At 36.1% G+C, this 25,406-nt stretch overlaps 1 protein-coding gene across 3 annotated transcripts in view; it reads right to left on the bottom strand.

Moving 5' to 3' along the window:
* Positions 1–1,360: 1,360 nt before the first annotated feature.
* The window catches only part of LOC138715633 (CUGBP Elav-like family member 5), a 771,799-nt gene continuing 747,753 nt past the window's right edge, over positions 1,361–25,406 (bottom strand). Inside the window, exon 3 of one of the 3 annotated variants that reach the window (XM_069848707.1) lies at positions 1,361–1,562. In XM_069848707.1, the coding sequence (XP_069704808.1) occupies positions 1,554–1,562 (9 nt within the window). In that variant the 3' untranslated portion in view covers positions 1,361–1,553. The remainder of the gene's footprint in view (positions 1,563–25,406) is intronic. The other 2 variants (XR_011336522.1, XR_011336521.1) reach the window with 2 other exon arrangements.

Below are 25,406 nucleotides of genomic sequence, written 5' to 3'. Positions count from 1 at the left end.
GCAATTTTTTTTATAAATTTTATACCCGACTGCATTAAACATTTCTCTTATTTGTTGAGTAAATGAAATTGAAAAACTGCGGCAGTAAGTTTTGTTTCTGACCGATTGGCAGGTGTGCAGACGAAATTTGAGATTTTTGTTTTCATTTATAGGAAGAGTAATTATTCAAAATAGATTCAAATTTATAAAAATGTTAATAATCCATACATTTTTCAACCAAATTAGATGAAACTCTGAATAGAGACTATTTGAAGCGTACAAGGGGAAAAACGATACAAGCCACAATTCTCATAAGGGTGATGCCATCATATTATTCAATATATTACTGCAAACTTTAGTGTTTTTCTTGTCAAGAACTTGTAAAAGAGAACTATCACCATGGACACAGTAATTTTTTCCTACTTTTTCATTAGGAACAGCAATAAAGTTTGCAGTAATATCACAGTCTAGTATATACAGTCACGAAGCTTGAGTTTGAGGGTGCTAGGAACAATAGACTGTGCAGGTACTTTTTCGCATTGTTTGTAATGAGGCGATAGTAGCGATCCTAGTGGTTAACAACTATCTATGGATGCATATTTATTATGTCTTGAGCTTCGTGAATGTATATACTAGACTGTGATAATATATTGGATTAGGAAATGACATCACCCTTAAGAGAAATGTGACTTTGATTGTTACATGCAATATGATAATTGTATAGATATTCAGGTCTGTAGTTTAAGTAGTTTACAAAAATTGAAATTTCATCTAGGTGTACCCTTAACGCAAATCTGACACTTTTTTTTTTTACAAATGTATGTGTTAATTACTTTTATTTATGAAAATGGATTTTTATTCGATGTCAATGCTCTACTTAACAATTCGAACATTTCTGTAAATACAAACGAATATTACAGAATTGTCTTAAATGATTTCACATTATATACAATATTTGTATTTTTACATTTTAACTCTATTTCAAGATTTGATCTTTGTCTCGAAATATAAATGAAACCTTCAGTATTATCTGCATTTTTTTGCATATTTTGTATGTCTTTATTTTTTGAGGTAAATACATTTTTGTCAAGAGTTCAATCAGCTTTACAACAGTTAAACTTCGTCTCTGAATATTCGAGGTTTCCGCCACTACAACACAAACGAGCGCACTGTCTAACACCAAGAACGAACCAACATCGATAAATTCAAAAAACCACACAGACCACATCAACAAACGCCAATAAAGTGGAAGATATAAAAAAGTTTCTAGTGGTAAGGAAAATAAAGCACAATAATGTAGTAAATAAACAATAACCAAAAACTAAAACGTTAATATTGTGAATAGTAATAAAAAAACAAGACGACAACAACAAAACATCTCCGTTTGTGAAAATTAAAAACGTACCACAAAACCATTTGTGAAGTTTAGTACCGGAGTACTTTTGTACGAGAGACTTTTGGGTGGGCTTTGTTTTTGAGCAAGAAGTTGTTTTGAGGGTGGAAGAAGAAAGCACCACCTCCACCACCACCACAGAGGAGAGAAGAGACCTTAGCGAGAGGCGGAGGTCACGAGGTCAGCTGACCTGCAACAAACAACAAGTGTAAACATCTCTCTCTCTCTCATGCGTGCTTCATGTCCCGCCCATCAGAAACACTAAGTGGTTAGGAAGTCATCCAAAATTCCTCATCTGCTCGGGGTTTACCAAAAGTTCTGAGAATATTAACGATCAAATGAAGTGATCCACGGAAGCGTTGCTACTTGTCATGAAAGAAATGCCTTATCTTTCTCTACTTCTTCACAAATCATCATTCCGAAACGTACATTTTACCACACTTCCACAAGTTCAAAAAAAGACCCACAAACTCCGTTCCGGTATCTCACAGGCAACAACGCACATATATCTTTGTTGACGTCTCGAACGTTTTTGTACATCTTTCTTGGTCTCGAATTTCTGTAGTAGGTGGTAATCTGGACTGTAGGGTGTAGGAGAAAAGGTCTCCTTCCTTCATTCTTCTCTATTCTCTACAGACATATAGGTCATGCGTAGTCAAGTTGAAGGACGATTTCTTCCTTCCCTCGACATTTGTCACGCAGTACGATAATTCTGTTTAAGCGAAAGCCTATAGAAAGCTACGGCGTGTAGGGGAGAGTCGGGTAGTATCGGACAGTGCGTTTCTTTCATCTACCACCATATGGTAGTACCTGAATGACATGGTTACGTTTCTCTATGCGACATCGCAGAAACGTAACCATGTCAATCAGGTACTATCATCGTGTGGTAGATGAAAGAAACTCACTGTTCGATATTACCTGATGTCCGATACTACCCGACTCTCCCCTACTGCGTGACAAACATACAAGGTAAAATCGTTCTCCAACATGAAAGCGCAAGATCTTACACTGTATGTTTCTATATGGAGAAGAATAAAAAAGAATTGAAGTTCTATTCCATATACCAAACAGTACTGACTATATTTTTCGGGATATCAATGATATTTGGAAGGACTACAATTATGACGTCAAAAACGGACAATTCTTCATTGTTGCCCGTGGGATATGAAAACTAATTCCACAGTAGGGATATATTTTTTACTTCTGGAAAGGTGGTAAAAACGTGTCGATCAGGATGGCAATCTCTTGAAGTGGTGGAAAGACTTCTTACAACAAGTAAATTTCTTTAGAATACATTCTTGGCTATGATATAAATACAATATGCTCGTTACTTTTGGTATGGCATTCATACTGTCAAACACAGGGACTGTTTTTGTTGTTTTCTGCACGGTCGTACCTCTATTATTACACTTGTTTATTTTATAATTGACACAGTTCAATTCATAACGTCCATACCCATCCAAATGTCTCAGATTACGAATTACAAGAGACATTACAGCATGGAAAAGGCCGATATAAAGTACTTCATATTGAGAAAAATAAACATCATCTCAAAAAGCACTAAAAACAGCATAGAGATACAGAACAGCTGAGAATACTTCAGTTGACTTACAAATTTTCATCTTCCCACAAATACATTAAACTCTCTCATAATATTATTTTCATAATTTTATTGAAACACATGCATGCATTAAACATATGCCACCTTGAGTGTTTCAGGACGAACAGTTCCATATGAAAAAGTAAGCATCTTCTGACTACGAATTAAAAAAATTCTTAAAATATAATTTATCAAAATACACAGTAACACTTTGCTTTCTCTTACCACTTCGTACAATGACAAACTGGGTTTAATAAGTAATTACAACTCCAAACTCTTCCGCATTTCTTATTCAAGCCTTCAATTCATTTCCATGTCTCAGACATCTGAGATATTAAATTAGTTTTTTTTCTTTCATCAGAATGAAAGATGAGGTTTGGAGGCAATTAGGAAAACAATTTTAGAGATCAGTATTCTCTGAAAGGGGTGGAGGAAAAAACAGAATATTAAGTCCAACCGCATCTTAGTCCATTGTCAAAGAATATTCAGTAGTTCGGAGAGAGTCACCCTTTAAACAATTCTATTGTTGTTAATACAATATACCAGTTCGTGAGGCGGATACAAAAAATATCTCGTCCGAATGACGAGCTCAATCCACCGTCTCTGTCTCTCTCTTTTTCTAAGTACTCGAATACTAAAGTTCGATGTCTGAAATATGACTATCATAATCACTAGGGGGCGGATGTTGATGACCTAAAAATCTGCTTAAAATGATCATTGAAATGCCCTTAAACTAATGGAAAAATGACATGACATTAAACGAAAATGACATTTAAATATTATTCACTGTACTCGCACCACAACTTCTTAAAAATTAGTCATCTTGTTTCAATGATTGCCCTGCAAATCTCAGAGAGAGGAGGCAACTTCCTGAAATTTGGCTAAGATAAAGGAAAAGAACATGTAAAAAATTAAGGTTTAAGGGAAAACTATAGATTTTAATGAGGGTTTACAGTGTGTTTCAATCAGGGGTGATCCATGTCAGTGCCTTCATTCTCAGTCTCTTCCTCCTTCTGCGCTTCACTTTTGTTACATCTTCCAGATGAGGGAGTGTCAATAACAAAAATTGTGGGCGCAGCGTGCATTCTTGTAATCTTGGTATTAAAAGTATGTCTGCTACTGTAGACATCCCTTCCGAACCATGTTGAGGACACAACGTCCTGTCCACGATACGGTGAAAGTTTCCCCCCTTCCAAACATAAATTCTAAAGACACCCTCGTACCGACCAAAGAACAATAGCGGTCAAGGCCCTCACTTGAATTAAGCTGTTGTCAAGCATTTTATATTACTTCCGTTGTGTGAAGTAAAGCCTTCAGTAGAATGAGGGATGGACTTTAGAGTCTGTTCCAAACTATAAGACTCAAACTTCACTGTTATTCACTTATTCAGTATGCAATAACTACTGACCTATTTGCTTAGAAAATCATTTAACAGACCTATCGGTAAAGAAGAAAGTAAAATGCATTCCAAATGATCTATAAGTTCTTCAAAGTATTAAAAATTAACCAAAAATGCCGAAAAAATATAAAATTGACCTATGCCTATTAGTTCAAAAAAGTCCAAAATGCAAAAATTGCTATATAAAGAATTATTTCTTTACGTTGATATTAACATAGAAAGAATTTCTATATTAATAGGCATCGTTCTAATGTGAAAAATAAAATGACTTTCATCAACATCCGCCCCCTAATAATCACCATCGTCATCATCATTAACGTGGAAGAAATATTGTGCTAACCCAACATTAAGTAATAAAACTATGGCCATGTAGTAAGCTTGGCGTATGAGAAAACATAGGAAAAACAATGTAAGCACACACATCCAATTTTAACGACGAGATAAATTCCCACTTCCCTACCGGTAATCGAACCCGGATCAGCTGGTCTTGAAGCTATAAATGCTCTCATTACATACAAGCCTTTCCACGACCATAAATGCCCTGCATAAGTATGCACCATGCCGAGATGCAGCTGACTCATAGCTGGAGGCTGGAGTAAAATGAATGTTTAATGTTATATGGAGGCTAACAGTGGAAACCTTTTAACCGATCCGAGCGAGCGCCTGGATATAGGCAGCACGCGTAATTATGAGTAATAGAGCCGGCGCATTTCTACCACTCGCATCCCTCTCACGGCATAAATCAACCCCCTTCCCTTGTGCATCGACTCACACCCGAACATGCATGATGCTTATCGTGACGGACGGATCTTTCATATATGTAACTAAAAATCTATCGTGTGGTTTCAGGCTGCGAACCAATGATCGCTTGGACAGTGTTCATTTTATTTCACTCGATTATATGGATGGAGTATTATTTTCAATTATCTTCACTATTGCCAACTAGTCACTACCGTTATCATCGTTTCAATTTTATCAACAATAACAAAGATATTTATTTTCTTTCCAGTAATGTTACAGATTTCTCCTTCACGGAGATCTCTAATTTTCATCCTCCTGCTCCTTCTGTCCTTTATTATTTGACCCATATCTCATCCTTGCATTTTCTTCTATCAAATCAGTCTCCGCAATGTCCATTTCATCCTTTTTCCTCTTCCTCTTTCCCCTTCTTTCTCTTACTCCTCTTTCCCCTACCTCCTTTCATGGCCTCACGTACTTTACCTGTTCCTTCCGTTTATATTATCCACCTATATTATTTCATAAATATCTTTATACTTATTTGTTTTTTCCTCTTTCTTTACTGAACTTTTCTTTCCCGACTTTCTTCTCTTTATTCATGCTTATTATTCTCCTCCCTCTCATTTATGCTCAAAATTTTCTTTGCTTTTCTTCTTCTATTTTATCCCTATCACACATCTCTCCCTCTTTCGTCTCCTCCCTCCCACTCTCGTCATCCCACTTCCTCTTCTGTTTTCTCCTTTCCTCTTCCTTCTCATACTTTCCTCTTCCAGCCCCTCATTTTCTCTTTCATTTCCAAACTTCCTTTTCCGTCTTCAACTTTCCTCTTCCGTTCCCTCCTTCCACTTTCACCTCCTTCCTTTCTTTTTTCGTCTCCTCCTTTCCTCTTTCGCCTCCTACTTTCCTCTTTCTTCTCCTCCTTTCCTCTCTCTCTCTTCCTTTCCTCTTTCGTCTCCTACTTTCCTCTTTCGCCTCCTCCTTTCCCCTTTCGTCTCCTCCTTTCCCCTTTTGTCTTCTCCTTTCCTCTCTCTCTCCTCCTTTCCTCTTTCGTCTCCTCCCTTCCTCTTTCGTCTTCTCCTTTCCTCTTTCGCCTCCTCCTTTCCTCTTTCGTCTCCTCCTTTCCTCTTTCGTCTCCTACCTTCCTCTTTCGTCTCCTACCTTCCTCTTTCGTCTCCTTTTCTCTTCCGTCTACTCCTTGCCTCTTTCGTCTTCTTTCCTCTTTGGTCTTCTCCTTTCCTCTTTCGTCTCCTCCATTCATCTTCCGTCTCCTCCTTTCCTTTTTGTCTCCTCCTTTCCTCTTTCATCTCCTCCTCTCCTCTTTCCCTCTTTCGTCTCCTCCTGTCTCCTTTCGTCTTCTCCTTTTTTTCTTTGGTCTCTTCCTTTTCTCTTTCGTCTCCTCCACTTATCTTCCGTCTCCTCCTTTCCTCTTTCGTCTCCTCATTTCCTCTTTCATCTCCTCCTTTCCTCTTTCATCTCCTCCTTTCCTCTTTCATCTCCTTTTCTCTTTCGTCTCCTCCACTTATCTTCCGTCTCCTCCTTTCCTCTTTCGTCTCCTCCTTTCCTCTTTCGTCTCCTCCTTTCCTCTTTCGTCTCCTCCTTTCCTCTTTCGTCTCCTCCTTTCCTCTTTCATCTCCTCCTTTCCTCTTTCGTCTCCTCCTTTCCTCTTTCATCTCATCCTTTCCTCTTTAATCTCCTCCTCCACACATCTTCCGTCTCCTCCTCTCTCCTTTCGTCTCCTACTTTCCTCTTTCATCTCCTCCTTTTCTCTTCCGTCTTCTCCACTTATATTTCGTCTCCTCCTTTCCTCTTTCGTCTACTCCTTTCCTCTTTCATCTCCTCCTTTCCTCTTTCGTCTCCTCCTTTCCTCTTTCATCTCCTCCTTTTCTCTTTCGTCTCCTCCACTTATCTTCCGTCTCCTCCTTTCCTTTTTCATCTCCTCCTTTCCTCTTTCATCTCCTCCTCTCATCTTCCGTCTCCTCTACACATCTTCCGTCTCCTCCTCTCTCCTTTCGTCTCCTGCTTTCCTCTTTCGTCTCTTCCTCTTTCATCTCCCCCTTTCCTCTTTCATCTCCCTTTTCCTCTGTCATCTCCTCTTTCATCTGCTCTTTTCCTCTTTAATCTCCTTCCTTCCTCTTTCATCTCCTTTCCTCTGTCATCTCCTTCCATCTCTTCCCTTTTCTTTCACCTCCTTTCTCTCCTTTCGACTCCTTTCTTTTTCATATAGTCATTTCTCCTGCATAGCCTTCACATGCTCTTTTGTAATTTTCCTTCTCCTCAATCTATTTCTTCCACTCAACCTCTCCGTCAATTTTCTCCTTCTCAATCTCCTCTTTCCTCTGTTTTCCTCTTCACTGCGCTTCCTCCTCTTCCTTTGGCGTTTTCTTTGCTTTTCATTTCTATCATTTTTCAATCTTTTTTTTTTCTTACGGTACGTTGTTTCATTCTCCATCTCTTTTTTCACTTACTAATTTTAATTTTCCCTCGTTTCCCACATTCTTCAACCTACCCTTTCTTTCCTCTTTCCTAGTTCTCTTTTTTAAGCTGCTTTGTTATTTCAGACGTTTTCCCACGTAGCATCACTGGTCAGTGCATCACGAGATGCAGGTTATGTAAGTCGTTAACCTAAATATTTTTGATACTGTCGTTCCTGTTTCATTTTATATCTGTGATATGAATGATATTGGATTTTTAAGAAAAGCTGGAGTAAGGACATGTTCAACATGCTGCTATAGCACCTTTTCTCTTCATAAACTGTAACTACAAGCCGATATGACATGACATTTATACAGCTATAGTGGAACAAATATAAATGGGCTGAAGAACTAAGAGAATATAGCTCAGCCACTTTGTCACCAGGAGATTAAAATAATATGTATGTGCGATATTTAGTGTGAAATACAGTCAAAAGAAAACAGATGTTACGGACTTGGGTGCCACTATTTACTAAAGAAAACTCATGGTTGGTATGGGAACTCACTCCTACAGCTTCATGTGCAACTATATATCATCAGGACACGGTGCACGTACCCACTCAGTCCTTGTCTTCCTCCCCCTTGCAGAAGCGTCTGGGTCGTAAACGTTCGTATCGCACTAAAAGCTTCTGCGATCGGGTTTACAGCTGCACCCAGTCCCCAGGGTCCACCGATCAGCGTCGTTTAAGAGGCATCAGACTGAACAGAGCAGCTGGACGCAGATACCAATGAAGTACAAGCACGCCTTGGTCACGTTGCCGTATGCAAAACTAAAGCGTTAAACGCTAGTGAGGTCCGTGAAAAACTGCACCCCTAAAGACGGAAGATGGGACTCACGGCGATAACTAGAATATCTTCATCTCTTACACTAACTACACCTTGTATTAATTGACGCCTATTAAAGCAAGTAACGACTGTGAAAAAAATGTGTCTTTAAGTGACACATTATTTTAGGAACCTCGTTTCAAAATGAGTTTTCTCCATTTTAGTTTTTTTTTTGGAGGGGGGGGGAAGTGAAAAAGATCCGCTGTGATCTGACCAAAATTTTATCTCTTTTTTAACATATTAAGATGAGATTGCAGATTTTAATGCTGTGTTCATAGAATGTAGAAAAAATGTTACAAGTTTTTTTTTAATGGAGAAAATACATTTTGAAACGATGTTCCTCATTTCTCGTATAATACATAATACGTTTGAATTGAAATAAATGCTACACTAAATGCATGTTTGCAATATATTCTACACCAGCCAACAAGCAATCTGTTGAATTCATCTTAATTTTACCTATTCTTAGGTGTAGAATAAGATTTGAATGCAAATTTTATCATTACAGTTTTTTAAGGCGAATTAAATTTTATGACATGCATAAATTATACAGTGCGTTCTCCTGAATACAGAGCTTAGGAATTTAACATTCTCATAAGAAACCTATATGCAAAAAAGCAAAGAAGAAATCATTCAATCAATGTGCCCTGTTTAGAAATTAACAGACTTTGACAATATTTGTTAAAAAAATAACACCAGTTTTTGGCTTAGTAACCATAAATTATGTTTTAAAAATAGTCAAAACCTGCTAATTTCTAATTATGGCCGACTGATTATTTTTTCAGTGTTTTTAAACGTAGGTTTCTTATGGCAATGTTAAATCCTTATAACCAGAAAAATACACGGTATATACAATAAATTTTACGTCAACGGATTAATTTATATATTTCTATGGTTATTTTCTTACCACTTACATAGTGAAAAGATATAGGTTTCAATGTTTCGTCGTACTCAAAACAGTGAAATTTGGATTTTAAATATAAATGATCTACAAAATCTTCTGGCGGCACAAATGTGTCCATTGAGACCGTTACTGGGTTTTACTAGACTACACAACCAAATAAATGCAACTATTAGAGAGAAGAGCGAGATACCTCGCATAACCGGGGCACTCAGAGATATCAGCACAACAGGAAATAATACGTTTAACATATGGAAAGGGACAGATTGCCAAAAATTAGTTATTTAATATGGACAGAATCTGCAAACTAACCGAGTATAATTCACTGTGCACAGACGAAGGGGCTGTCGAAATATCAGAAAATATATTTTGATAGTGATCGGTGTAATGACATAGGCTATATTTCCACAAATTTTCGACACTGAATTTCTGCTACTTAACTAAACCCAGTGTTCGGTCACCTACGTAGTGAAAACATGTTAGCTGTGTACGGAGTATAGTTCAACAGCACGTTACAGAGTTAGTATATTCAGTTTCTGATTAATGTAGTGAAATATGCAGTACCGTTGATAGCTAGTTGCATTCTCAGTGCGTTTCTTTTATGATAGCCAATTCTTGGACACGGATGTTCTGTAATTTATAGTAATAAGGAATATTTCAATGTGTTATGCTAGGCTTCGAGACTTCGGACCCAATAGAGCAGTTCAGTGGGAAATCAGCATAACGGCATACTCAGTATAGTGGTAAAGCGTACAGTGAGTGGGGGTGCTGTAGAATGAATGCCAAAAAATACGCAAAGAAAAACGCTCTGGATTTGAAGGTTCTGACGAATAATTTGGTTTTCATACAAACCTATTTTCAAACTGTGTCTGAAACTATTACACGGTTAGAAAAGTCAGAGCAAGAGATGCCGGAAGCCCTCAAATTAATTGAGGAAATGACACAGAGAATTAATGAGAATCAAGTATACCGGTTACTGAACGTGTAAAACAGAAATGGAAATCAATTTTATGTAAAAATAACGGATATGGAACATTGTGTAACATAAACAGCAAATTAGTGGACTTAGAGTCACCCGAGAATAAAGGACTGTCTCTTAGAGACTGCAATGATGTTGGGTTTTTTCGTTTTGCTCCTATCACGTCATGCGACGTAGAGCGCAGCTTTTCACAGTACAAACTGTGTTTTACAGATAACCGAAAAAGATTTACGTTTGAGACACTGAAAATGTATCTTGTAGTACATTGCAATTCGGTACTGTAACTGCACTTCCTAAAGACGACCAATAGGATAAATAAAGAAATTAAAATTGCTACATGTTCATTTCCACCATTCACACTGTGTATAATTAAACACAAATGCTTATAAAAGACAGGAGAATAAATGCTTTTCACATTCTTTTGATATTGTCATTGGGTAATGTGCATTTACTTTCAGAATGTATATGTGTGTGTGTTTTCCCATACAATCGTACTCTACTCTAAATGGCAACGTTGTTACCTCAACACATCTCTACCTTTCACTACCTGCAGCGAGTCAACAACCTTATAGTACATGCACAGTAAACTTACTGTATCGGGTCCCAAGTCTCGAAGCCTAGCCTTATGACAAACGGTAAAGTTGTGACAGTATAGACATCTGATAGGTATTCCAAATTTTCATTGTCCATCAACTAATTTTTATGAGGCCGGTAGAACGTTTTCTAGATACAAATACTTTTTAGCAAAGAGAACGAGGAATTTCAAATTTGAAACATTAGAAATGTGTACGCAGTTATTTATTATAATGCTGTTTAAGTGAAAATTTTTAAATTTATTGTAAAAGCTTCGAAAAAGTTATTAAATAATTAAGTAAATAAACAAGTAAATATAAATACACCAGAGACAAGGAAGTACGTAGATGCACCGTTCGCGCCTTGAGCATGAAATCGCTACTTACCTAACTTGTGTGGAATGTGACCAAACACTGAGATTTATACAGATAATTCCTATGCAGACCGGTCCCATTCCAACCTCTACCTTACAAAATATGTTAACAGGCGACGTGTGACCGTACGCCGGCGTAAGCTTCCCTACTCAGACCGGTCCTACTGCACACTCTACCTTTTAGCTTCCTCGGGACGAACGCTACACACTACCGTCATTAAACCGGCGCAACATAATAGGAACGCTCTGTACATCACAATACTTTTTATAGACTCGGTAGACCTATAATGCAATAAAAGTAACTCGAGGAGAATAAAGCTATTCTTGTAACAAGAAAACCATTTGACGCAATCTACGAAATGGTCCTAAAAGCTAATAGCTCGTTTCTTATGATTGGGATCAAGCACACGCTAAGTTTAGTGATGTTGTTAACTCTACCGATCCGAGGTCAGTGGTCAGCTTGACGCCTTCGCCGTGGGAACATGAAATATCGCCGTTCGGCTGTCGGAAACTGTCATAAAGATAAGTAAAGAATTAAGGGCGTGGCGCTCCCATTCACAAATGAGGATCTGGCCACGTGCAACTGCCATCGGTGAACAACCAGTTGCCACGGCAACTTGCGAGAGCCTTGAACTTATATATTCGCTCAGCGGTTCAAGTTTCGGCCCAATGCACAGAAATTTCATTCGCAGAACCAGACCTAGTTCAGGGGTACACAACATGCAGTTGTGCGTCGGAGATTTTTTTTCTTTATCACTACGCGAATTTTAGGAAAAACTATTTAAAGGTTTTCATTATAGTTACATGTTTTCAGGATCCCTAATACCGGAAGGATAATATTTCACATGCCTTATGATTGTATATGAGTCCATTTGTGAATTGTTTATCTCCTGAGTTATACCGGTAGAACGTACTTCGCACCTCACATGCGTCAGTTCAGAAAAACCAAGGCTTTACTTGATATCTGCGATTCAGTTCATCCTAAAAGCGTTCGTATGAAATATGACTTTTTTTACATTTATAACTACAAAAATTATTATAAGTTTCTATAGAAAAAGTATGAAATGATGCCTTATTAGCCTTCTATTAGACTTTTAAGTACTGCATATGAATAAAATCCGTTGAATACTTTAGACCAGCGGTGACCAAAACCTGAACGGCAGTGATTACACGCGAGAGACAGTCTAAGTACTAAGGAGACGGGGGAGAGGTGCATGGCATGAAAACTACTGGTGGTTCCTGCACTAACATCGAGTTATTCATCAACCGTGGAATAAAAATAGCAAGCTTTGCTGTGTCACTAATGTCACTACTGTCATCAAGAACCAATTGAAAATATATAGGCCTACAAATTGTCTTGCTTTTTGAAAATATTCCTCAATGAACAATCAGATATTTCCTGAATTCTCTTCTGGATATTTAGTCGAGAAATTCGCAGTTTTTCAAAATTAACTAACAACTTTCATTAGACAAATTATTTCAGCCACCTTGATCATTACGCTTTTATAAAACTCTCCTTCGTTGGAAGGCTTAAGAGAACGAGCTATTTCGTTCGTCACTAGACAGCTGGCTTCCTTATATTTATTTATGTCATCTTTCTCTTCATGACTACCTATGATTTAAGGCTGATTTCAGTTCTTGGAGTTTAATAGCTCACTTCATTACTGTACTAGCACGTAATATTCAATCAGTTTCTCTATATTATTATTATTATTATTATTATTATTATTATTATTATTATTATTATTATTAAATGAATAACTAGTAAATAACTGATAATAGTCATCAAAAGATTAAAAAAAGAAACTAAAATGCATATATAGCGTAGTCAATATTTTATGATTCAAGGGAGGATGTAGACCTATATATTGAGGCATGTATATAAGAATTATGGTAACACTTGCTAATAATAATAATAATAATAATAATAATAATAATAATAATAATAATAATAATAATAATAATAATAATGTTCAACGCCTAGCAACTGCGGAAATGAGATTTCTAAGGAGGACTGCCAGCTACAGCTTGCTTGACCTCAAAAGGAATGAACTAATTACAAAAGAATTGAAAATTACACATATTTATGAACATCTCAACCACTATAGACAAAAATGGCTTAACCATGTCAATAGGATGGACCGTTCCAGACTCCCAAGACAAATTCTCCGCTATAGCCTATACCACATGGAAGACGATCTTTGGGACGCCCCCTGAAAAGATGGACGGAGACCGTAACAGGCCAGTAGGCCTAATATCTGCAAGGATGATGATGATGATAATAATAATAATAATAATAATAATAATAATAATAATAATAATAATAATAATAATACCTGTTATGCCTGTGTATTCAGCGTAATGCTCTGTAATGTCGCTTCTATATACTACTACTAATTCAACCGTTGAGCAAAGCAACATATTACATTTTCTCCGACAGAACAGCGAATAAATTCCTCTTCCCATTCTGTACGAAACTTCTGTTCCTTTTCGTAGAGACAGAGGGTTTGTAGAGCGACATGGTACCGACACTGCTTACCATCAGTACGTGAGCGAGACAGAGAGCAATGAACAGGAAAACTCCCCTTACCAATATGAATGTCTCTGATTACATGATGAAATTACGATACCCAGTTTGGTCACCGCTGCTTTAGACGAAATCTTCTTAGGCTATGCAAAGAGAAAATTATTTTCTCGCTAAGAGAAATGATGAAAACGTGTATTTAGGTGAAAATTTGAAAATATGTTTATACACCATCACGATCTTTCGCTATATACTTCATACAATGGGGAAATAAAAACAGCGGGAAAATAGATATGCTATAGATAGCCTATCGCTGAAAAATATGTCAAAATACAATTTATATCACTGGTGAGAAATGTGTAATAAAAACAGCACAGTAATTTGGTATAACATTGTTTATTCAGCAGCGACGAGTGCTCGTGGCGTGAAATGCTAATAATAATAATAAATGCACCCATTTACAAATGCCTGTATACGTGAATACTGATGCAGCGCTGCGCTCAGCAGCCATGTTGGATTAGAGGGAAGAGAATTTGTTGCGAATGATTTGTTTGGTTAGTTTACATCTCAAAGCCAACGAATTCTATTGGAAATTTCGCAGGCAATGCTTCAAGCGGTGTCGCCATCTGTCTTCCCCCTATCACTACAATGTTGCCAACTTGACAACATACACGATGCATCGCGTTTTAAACAACTTTCGCAAGAGAATAAACGAGCTTCTGGGTCTACTTGTTACGTCAGACTGATGATAACATTAGTAACGCCAACAATAAACATTTTTCGTGAAAAACAGAAAGAGGAAACAATAATTACAATAATTGTTGGAGTTTATAGTTCGATGTACAAATGACATAGCCCGCGTATTGAAAATATTTCACCCAACATCACCCAATAAAACAGTCTGGTGCTATGTTGATATTGAATATATAATACTATCTTTTATGTTCATGTTACTGCTTCTGGGAACAACGAGTGGATATTTCCATTTTTGTTTTTTAAATCATTCGTTGCTGTAGCGACGATTGATTTTTTAAACTTTTATCCACTCGTTGTTCCTGACAACATTAACATGAATATAAAGTACAACTTCAAATATATTCAATTTTTATTTATTATGACGGTATATTAAAATTTTTTGGAAAACAATTTGTATCACATTTGTGAATAAATGGATTTAAGGAAATCCAGGCCCTTCTATTTTAATCCATGCGAAATTAATTGTTTTTAAAGCACATGTTCTGAAAAATTACTGAAAGTACAGTAATGAAATTTTTACAGCTTATCCCTAGCACGTTTAGTGTTATTTTAACGGAGATTTTTTTGGAAAAATATAATTTAATCTCCAAGTTATTAATTTCTTTCGTATATTTAAACTTACAATATTTTTGCTACATTTTTACGGATAACTCATTTGTACATTTAAATTTTATAAAGTTCTTCTGCTAAGTCTCTATTAATGTTCCCTGAAAGTTTGAAGTAATCTATACTAATAATAAATCTGTAGCCGAAATTTTTCTGGTAATTTTTGATTTTCCAAAAATAATTGGTCCTAACATATATAATTAACCACCCTGAAACCGAAAATCGCTTTTTTGAAATTTTTGTTTGTATGTCTGTCTGTATGTTTGTTACCTTTTCACGCGATAATGGCTGAACGGATTTCGATGAAAATTGGAATGTAAATTAAGTTCGTTGTAACTTAGATTTTAGGCTATATGGCATTCAAAATGCATTATTTAAAAGGGGTGTTATAAGGGGGCCTGAATTATATAAATCGAAATATCTCGCTTATTATTGATTTTTATGAAAAATGTTACATAACAAAAGTTTCTTTAAAAATAATTTCCGATAAGTTTTATTCTTTGAAACATTTTGATAGGACTGATATTTAATGAGATAAATGAGTTTTAAAATTAAAATAACTGCCATCTAAGGCCGTGTAATGAAATAAACAAATGACTTCGTCTATAAGGGGCCTTGGTCAACAACAATCGAAAGCTATGAATCATAGCCTACAGAAAATGTTTCTGTGTTTGTATGAAGCAATATCGGAAGTTAAATTAACCGATTTGTAGAATTAATTTTTATTTCACCATTGGAAAGTGTAGTTTCTCTGTATGGACATAATGCTATAATGTTATTACAGTAACTTCTGAGTGAATTGAGGACAGGTAAGATTAAAATAGCTTCTTATGCACAGAAAACTTGATAGGCAATTCTGTGTATTCGTTTCCTGTATTTCTTAAAATAATGTTTATCTCAGAGAATTAACGAACAACGAGAGTGTATTGATTTAGTATGCAGTAATAATATGTTAGCTTAGCATTTCATTATTTTATAATCCAAATTTTAACTATGCTCAATTGAATCGAGTTAAAATACATAAAATACATATGCATTAAATGCAATGCAAAAAATTTGGGCAATGAGCCAAGCAGATTATGTTGCCCTGTTGTAAAATAAAATTTTTTCATCCTGAGATTCAAGAGCCCCCATAACAAATTGAAAACTTACTTATCGGGGTACATCCGCTATGAACACACTTTTTATATAATATAATATAATATAATATAATATAATATAATATAATATAATATAATATAATATAATATAATATAATATAATATAATATAATATAATATAATATAATATAATATAATATAATATATAATATAAATTATTTAAGTTATTTGAAGGGTTCAGAACCATAGTGGGCCAAGCGCCATTTACTGAATACGTAGAAAACAAGAGTTAAAATTAAGTTATTACCATAATTCAATGGAAACATATAACAAGTAAAATAAAGTATACACATTAAATGTAAATTATGTCAATGTTCATTGAACTATGGATGCATGTAATAAAAATTAAGAAACATGTTAAAGGAATTGTCATTGCACCAAATGAGTGCTCTCTGGGCCAAAATGATTCCATTTTAATTATTTAAATATAATTTAAATTAAGTAACATATTGAACGATTTATCCTTCTATCAAACACGAATATTCCCTGGATCAAATGTCCTATTTTAATTATGTAATTACTTTATATTTATTTCTAACGGGTGCAGCGGAGCGCACGGGTACGGCTAGTTATGAATAAGATGCATTTTCTATCTACGAAAGAACTATTCCCATCGAAATATTTTTCGTCTATCAGGGAGTTTAAAATTTTTTTTGCGTCAAAATACTGAAACATCCCGCAAACAGTAATCCGCAGCAAGTGAGACATCATTTCGAAGATACTTTACGAATAACAGATTTGGACTTATGGCGGTATGAAAGAATACCTTATTAATTATCCCTGATTTTCTCCTTCGCAAAGTCGTCCAATATGATGCGTTTTCGTTGTGCAGAGGGAACCTTTTCTTCACACTGCGCTGAACGGTTTTCACGCAGTGTAAAAATGATATTTAAATTGAGACCCTCAAATTGTTCATTATGGAAAAAAAAGTATGAGAAAGCAAGAATCTTTTTCCAACACCGTAATATTTGAGCCGTTCAGAGCAAAAGTGGTGGAAGTCAAATTGGTTAATGAGGTTTAAATAAAGTAAAAATTCTGTAAAATACAGCGCAAAGTAGCAATTAATATGTCCTTCGTGCTATCCACTGACTACTAGTAGTTTAAATAAATTGAATATTAATTGATACTTTGCGCTGTATTTTACAGAATGTTTACTTTAACCTTCATTACCCATTTTTGACTTACACCACTTCTGTTCTGAACGGCTCATTTGGTCTAGTGCACATCTGTGGAATAACAGTAGAGTACTTGACCGTGAAACAAGCGGGGCCCGGGTTCAAATCTTGATTGGGACAAGTTGTCTGATTGAAGATTTTTCCGGGGTTTTCCCTCAACGCATTAAGAACAAATGCTGGGTAACTTTCGGTGCTGGACCCTGGATTTATTTCGCTGGCATTGTGACCTTCATCGTCGTCGTCGTCGTCGTCATCGTCGTCGTCATCATCATCAGCAGTGCTACAACCCATCAAGAGTCTTGGCTGTCCCAAGAAGTCTTCGCCACTCTTTTCTGTTTTTTTGCTCAACCAGTCCAGTTACGCATTTCAATACTTCTATCATCCTTTTCTATGTCGTCCTCCCATCTAGCTCTCGGTCTTGCTCTAGTCCTCTGTCCTCCTGGATTATATAAAAAGAATCTTTCAGCTGGTCGTGAGTCTTCCATTCTTGTCAAAAACCCAGCTCATCTCAAACGATCAGTTTTTATTATTGTAATGATGTTCAGCATTGTATCGCATTCTCCATTTATTGTTTACTTGCACTGGTCCAAAAATTGCTCTTAGTATTTTCTCTCAAAGATATTTAACCTATCTGTATCTTCTTTATTAAGGATCCAAGTTTCCGAGACATAGATAAGTAATGGTCTAATCAAAGTTTTACATATTATGATTTTACTTTTAATAGTTCATCTCATTCAGACGCTAGATAACCACAGCAGTTGATAAAGTGCCATAAAATAAACCACTAAAAAAACTTATGGTCTACACTCCACAACCCTGTGTGAACAATATCAAGCAAATGGAATGATACGAATTTGAGTTCTACACACCATACATTTTAGATCTGGTACTTTTGAACCACTTTATTGCTTGCACAAAAAAATTATATAAGCTGAATAAAGTTCCTGTGAGGAACAGAAGCGTGGTTCTACATTCTTTAAAATACGTGAAGGAATAGAGTATAATATCAAACCAAAATATGGAACCTTAGGTTTCCCTCATATGAGTATTTTCCTGACTGTTTATAATAACGTCTTTGGATTTTTTTTTTTTTTTTTTTTTTTTTGCAAAACCTTCCTAGAACACTAAACTCACAGAAGACATACAGGGTCAAAATCCTTTCCCTTTTTTTGGAGATGCTATGAAGAAAAACACTTCGCCGTATCCTCACAGAGTGGCATGAGCTGTATTCCGCTGGCCATAGGACAACTCCAACTTCCCACAGGTGTAATTGGTGATCCCAACATACGTTTGATCACCCGCCATTTTGAATAAGGCCTGTGCAAAAGAGGATTTAATTAGAGAAACTGGCCGACAATTTGTCCTCTGCTGCATTTATTCTCTCTTCCAGCGAGCTACGCCCCGTAGCGGGGGGTAATTGAACGAGAGGTAATGAAAACGCACACATTTCAAGGGCCTCATGCAGACCAACCATCAGTCTGTAGCCCTTAATAAATGGATGGGGCACACACACCCCAGCTGATGCTGCAGCCAATATACACGCCCTTCTAGCTAGTGAGTGACAATGGTCGATGGCAAGGCCATCTGTGTCTGAATTCTTAATAAATGTGTTCCCTAGGGAAACATTATCACTTAGATTATTTCGGTTTCACTATAAACATAATGCAGCTTTGATAAAATGTCTTGCACTACGAAATATTCGTATTATTTTATAAGTGTGAATGTTTCAACATTGTGGTCTCCTATCAACACTTGAAAGTATTTCAAAAATACAAATTTGGTTTAACTGTAAATATACAAAGTGTATCAAAACTTGATGGCAAAACTTCATGAATGGATTCCTTACATTTTATTTACTTATTTATTTACTTATTTATTTACTTATTTATTTACTTATTTATTTATTTATTTATTTATTTATTTATTTATTTATTTATTTATTTATTTATTTATTTATTTATTTATTTATTATTTTTAAATGAAGATTTTCTTTGCATACTTTGTTCCAGATCACAGAATGAAGGTTTTCTTTGCATTTTGTGTCTTTCTAGTTGTATACCTTGCCAGTAATTCGTTTGAGACTAAACGGATGTACACTGGAATCACTTTTCTTTACAACCTCCTTTATCAGGACTCTTCATTGTTGTATTGTCATGATTCGGTGGCTTTTCCCCATTAGCAAGTGCACGGTTGTAAAAGAACCAAGATATTTTATCTCTAGGACACTTGACATACATGGGCTGATCATCTGTGCTCTCATAATTATAAATAGTAGCGAAAATTGCCGTCCTCATGTTCTCAATACTGGGAATGTTTTTCTTTAATGCATTCCTATAATAATTGTTGAGCTTTACTATAGTTCCCTCTTTCAGGCTGCCAGGTTTTTACCCAAGTGTCACTCCTTTTACTCTCCAGTCACCAGATTCTTGAGTCCAGTGCGAAAGTCGTTTAGCCAACGAACTTCTAGAGGGAAGAAAATACGTGCTAGAGAGTACATCGCGATTTTTAAACATGAAAATAGAAGACTGAGACGACAGTAGTAAATAACTTCTTACTAGTCATTTAAACGGTCACGTGACGGTCCAACAAGGTCGTAAACGAGAAAAGTATCATGTCATATTAATAAAGACCCTAACAAAAAAAACACGAAAACAAAAAAAATGTTACATTTTCAAATTTTGACCAAAATTTCAATATAGGCTTGCCTTAAAAACAAGCCATATTATGTGGTTTGCTATGAACATACCAGAGCAGCGCTCAAACGTTTTGCTTCTAAAAAGTGTCCACAATTATAATTATAGTTTGTGGGTGAATTCTTCCATACTGTGTTTTAAAATCGTTTTTAAATCACATAATTTTGGTTTTGCTGTGAACATAATGCAACCGCAATTTTATTAAATGATTTGCACTGAACGTGTACATAATTATAACAAACCTCAATAGAGGCGAATTCTCCAATATTGTGTTCTTTCAGTAGTTGAAAATGTTTAAAAACAAGATAGTAATTTTTGTTATTATTATTATTATTATTATTATTATTATTATTATTATTATTATTATTATTATTATTATTATTATTATTATTATAGGTGAAGACTAGGGCTGATGGAGTAACTTTAAGCTACATATTCGCAACTGAAATGTATTCCATCGGAACCTAACTAATGTAATAGGCCTATGTCAAAATTCTTCAACACTTGAAAATATTTGAGAATAAATGAGGAGCATAGTATCAAAGTTAGACAACTCCATTTTTTGCGATTTCGATTGATTCATTGTTTCTCATAGAATTTTGTGTGCTGAATGCGATTCTGGGACTGTTTAGGTTAAAAAAATGGACAGAACAGAGAGAAAATAGCACTTAATTGTGCGCTATAGAATCAAAATGTAGACAACTCCACTGTGGCTTGGTTTTAAATTAGGACAATTCCTTAGGACAGTAGCCAATGAGAAGCCCACATTCGTACCACCTTTTCCCATCACGCATCGCGAATCCAACATGGCTGATTGTTTATATAATCCGTTTGTGGATGAGTAAGTAGGGGAAGTCCGTGTAACTTGGACCAGTGTGTAACTTGATCCACCGATGCAATCACTATTTCCGGGATAGTTTGCAAGGTACTTTATACAGCGCTTTGAACCTTCTACATGGTAGGCAACTGTCCATAAATCTCATTATGAAGGGTTGGCTTGACATGGTCATAACGGTGTCGAACATTCTGTCCCCAAATTCTTCAAATCTTTTCACAATAGTTTGACAGCGTGTTGTGCGAAGACGTTTAGAAATACAAGACTGCCTTATACATAGGAAGAAATACCAGTGTTTGAGGTAAGTTGAGTGAAATTTATATCAATGTTTGTAAAGTAGTTTTTACGTAAATAATTTTTAAGTGTTTCTTTTACAATGCGTGTAAATTGAACCATCACAAAGCGTGTAACTTGAGCCAATGCTAAAATGTACCAACCCTTACAATATAACAAATTTAGAAGATAAAATTGTCCATTATGTCTTCACTAGTGTGAATTTCCAAAAATCAGAGGTCAGTGGATGAAAATTTTGTAAGGACATATAATTATAATATTATTTATATAATATTATATAAATAATAATATTATAAAACATTACTTTAGTTTATTTCAATGTTAATAATATTTTATTTCTTAAATTATGTAATAAGACTTCGTTTCATTTGGTGGGTCGACAATTACAACTTTTTAGCGAATTCTGCTTTCGCCATTTCTTTACAGATGACTACAAGACAGGAAAGAAAAGCGAAGGGAGTGTATGGGAAGTGGAAAGAAGAAAATCTGCAACTCGCTTTAGTTGCAATATCGGAAGGGGTTGGCGTCAATGAGGCTGCACGAAGGTATAATATACCTAGTGCCACCCTTAAAAGATACAACAAAAGGAAGGATGCTAAAATTAGATAGCCCGGTCACCCACTTGACTTGTCACAAGAGGTGGAAAATGATCTTGTGACACATCTTCTGCAGCTAGAAAAAATGTTCTATGGGTAAATACATTACAACAAAATGTATATTAGGGCCTACATTAGGCCTACAACTTAATTCAATCAAACTTAATATAGGCCTAATACTTAATCTGCTTATTCTTTAATTTCAGACTGACACAGAGAAGTGTTATGCAATTAGCATACGAGATTGCAGAGAAGAATAAACTTGCCACTCGGTTTAACAAGGAAACGAAGTCTGCCGACAAAGAATGGTTTTCCGGCTTTATGAAGCGCCATCCCGAACTTCGCCTTAGGCAGCCAGAAGCCACATCACTTGCCAGGGCTTCAGGATTCAACAGGGTTGTAGTCGGCAAGTTCTTTGACACATTGGAACAACTTGTCGACCAACACAAATTAACTGCAGCCAGAATATTCAACATGGGCGAGACATCCCACACTGTCGTTCAACGCCAAGAGAAGATTCTGGAACAGAGGGGAAAACATCAGGTTGGAGCCATTTCTTCGTGTGAGCGAGGTCAGAATGTTACAGGAGTGTATGCCATGAGTGCGAGTGGCTTCTTTGTACCTCCTATGCTGATTTACGATAGGAAAAAAATGATGGAGTCTCTCACATTTGGAGCACCTCCTAACACCATCTTCCGCTGTCAGGATAAGGGATGGATGGATTCTGACACATTCTGTGAATGGATTAGGCACTTCATTAGAACTGTCAAACCCAGCCCTGAGGAGAAAGTATTGTTGATTTTAGATGGTCACAGTAGCCTTACGCAGTCGCTGAAAGCGATTGAGATCTGCCGTCAGTACGGTGTGATTATGTTATCTCTACCGTCGCACTGCACGCACCGTCTCCAACGCTGCACGTGTCGTTCTTCAAACCTCTGAACACATTCATGTCAGCTGCCATATCAACGAAGATGAGGGCACTTCCAGGACAGCAGCTGAATGTCCAGCACATTGCCTCACTGGTAGGAGTGGCATTCCACAGAGCAGCAAATATGCAGATTACAATGAATGGCTTCAGGCACACTGGTCTTTGGCCATCACCATCAGTATCTCGGGCAGCAGAAGTGGAAGGAGCAACAACAGCAGCATCAGCAGAGAAAAAGATGGGAGACAATGTGGAGCTACTTTCTGGTCTCACAGAATATGTGTCAGTGAAGGAAATAAGCCCTTTGCCTTCGTCTTCAAAATCTGGACAGAGAAAATCCGGAACGAGATACAATGCATCTGGCGTGGTGCTGACCGCTACGCCACACAAGAATGCTCTGCAGCAACAATCAGATGGGAAGGCCGCAAAGAAGAGAAAATTATTTGATTCGAAAGTTAAGGTGACATCCAAAACACGCTGTGTTATTTGTGGTGAAAGTGAGAACAAAGACTGGATTCAGTGCAATCGGTGTGGAAAATGGGCCCACGAAGAATGTGCAACAATTACAAATGAACTATTTTATTATTGTTGTATGTGAAATCATTGCTTGACACAAATTTTTGTTTGAATAAACAACATTATAGGAGTTAAATGTGTTTAATATGCCTGGTCCAAGTTACACGATCCTCTGGTTCATATTACACGACCCTGGCTCAAGTTACACGGCTTCAAAATTTTGATTAAATTTTATTTTTGAAGTACTAGAATTAAAATTAGTGAAGTCTTATTCTACTTAGGGATTTATTATGGCAATCTACCATCATAAAAAATTCAGGGACATTTTTCTCAATATGATAAGTGAGTTACGGCCATTCAAACTTAGGTGGTCCAATATACACGGTCTTCCCCTACTGTTTTACGTAAATTTTGCTTTGGAACCGAGTTAGAAGAGACTTAGATTCAAAAGTAGACAATTTCACTTTAAATATGGCTTCGTTTGGTTTCAAATACAGACAACTCCACTTTAAATATGGTTTCATTTGGTTTCAAAAACAGACAACTGTGTGACTTAGTTTCAGAGATGGACAAGCCCACTTTTTAAACTTAAATTTCGACCTGAATATTAATTTTAATCACATTTTGAGACTGAAAAAAATATTTCTATGACCCATGAGAATGTTAAAAAAAATGTACATATAGGCTAACGGTGACATTGGTTTCCAAGGATCCAGTTTTTCGCCTCTCTGTAAAAAAAAAAAAAAAAAAAAAAAAAAAAAAAAAAAAAAAAAACACCCAACGTTTCGGAGCTATGTAGCTATAGTCCCATTATCAGGAAAGAAAATTCATTGGGATTCTAATTGCATCAGTATTTAGTAATACTAGTTCCTAAATTAGTACAGTTTCCATATCAATTCAATTAAATTCTTGTATGTTTGTAATCTGGTCTGTAAGGCAGATGTCTCCCTCTCTTTGTGAGAAATTACTACTCAGAGCTATTCTCCAGGCCCGGGCACGGTTTTACTGTAAGCATAATGCTGTTGCGATGAAACGTTTTACACTATAACGTGTCCATAATTATAAAGAACATAATTATAGTCACCATTAACTAATTTTGCAGTTTTAAAACAAATTTATGATCTTACGGCAAGCAAGGTGTATATTTGGTAAGAATCTTATCTAATAACTTGTTCATTTACATAACTTTGCACGAATATTGTAAGTAGGTACATTATTCTTCGTCCATTGTAATCGTCTTAAAGTTAACACATAAGAAATCAATTGAGCAGGTAAGAGGAAGAATGAGCTAAGGTACAGTTGAAGTATAAGTCTTCATTTCCATGTAAAGCAACATACCTTCCAAACTATGGTACAGAGTCTACTCAAATAAGATTACTCAACGTAAGGAAGTATGTAGTACTTGTATAACAAGGAGCAATAGCTTAGGGAAGACTGTCTCACATTAGCCTAAATAATTTGTTCTGCAGCGCCTGACGTAAACCGGAACTTGCAGACTTTTTCTTTGATGAAGAATACATCTTTCCCCGCATTAATAGCATGGACACATGTTCAAGAGACCAAAAGACTGCAAAACTTTCTAATTCTTACTCTAACAAGACTATGGTCCACAGCACATTGCTAAAATTATTGGTAGTTACGTTATGAAATAATGTAACTTGTGTGACTACGCTCAGTTACGCAACTTCCCCTCGCTATGGGCATGAAGGCGCATGAGGCCTAAGTTTCGAATAAAATTAGCGGTACCGTGCGACCTCTCTCAGTAGTATCTTCATTTGATTTGTAATCGCGAGTTCTGCAATATTATAGTGATTATTACGCTTTTACTACGTCATACTACTTTTGACCAATAAAACGGTGTGAAACGACGTGTTTCAACCAATCATGGCTGCTTATTCTACAATTTTATCACCTCCCTAGCATTACTTTTTTCTTTCCCAACATTATACTTTCAATAATTGTACCTTATAAAATGATTCATGTTTATTTCATCATCTTTAATTAAAACGTTTCTATCATTTATCTTTTTTATAATATTTAGGTTATGTTATAGCTTCTGCTGTATGAGATTATGGATAATCAAGTATCAGAGATT

This window comes from Periplaneta americana, chromosome 15, assembly GCF_040183065.1.
Source record: "Periplaneta americana isolate PAMFEO1 chromosome 15, P.americana_PAMFEO1_priV1, whole genome shotgun sequence".
Classification (NCBI taxonomy): Eukaryota; Metazoa; Arthropoda; class Insecta; order Blattodea; family Blattidae; genus Periplaneta; species Periplaneta americana.
This window is presented reverse-complemented; position numbering and strand designations above follow the sequence as displayed.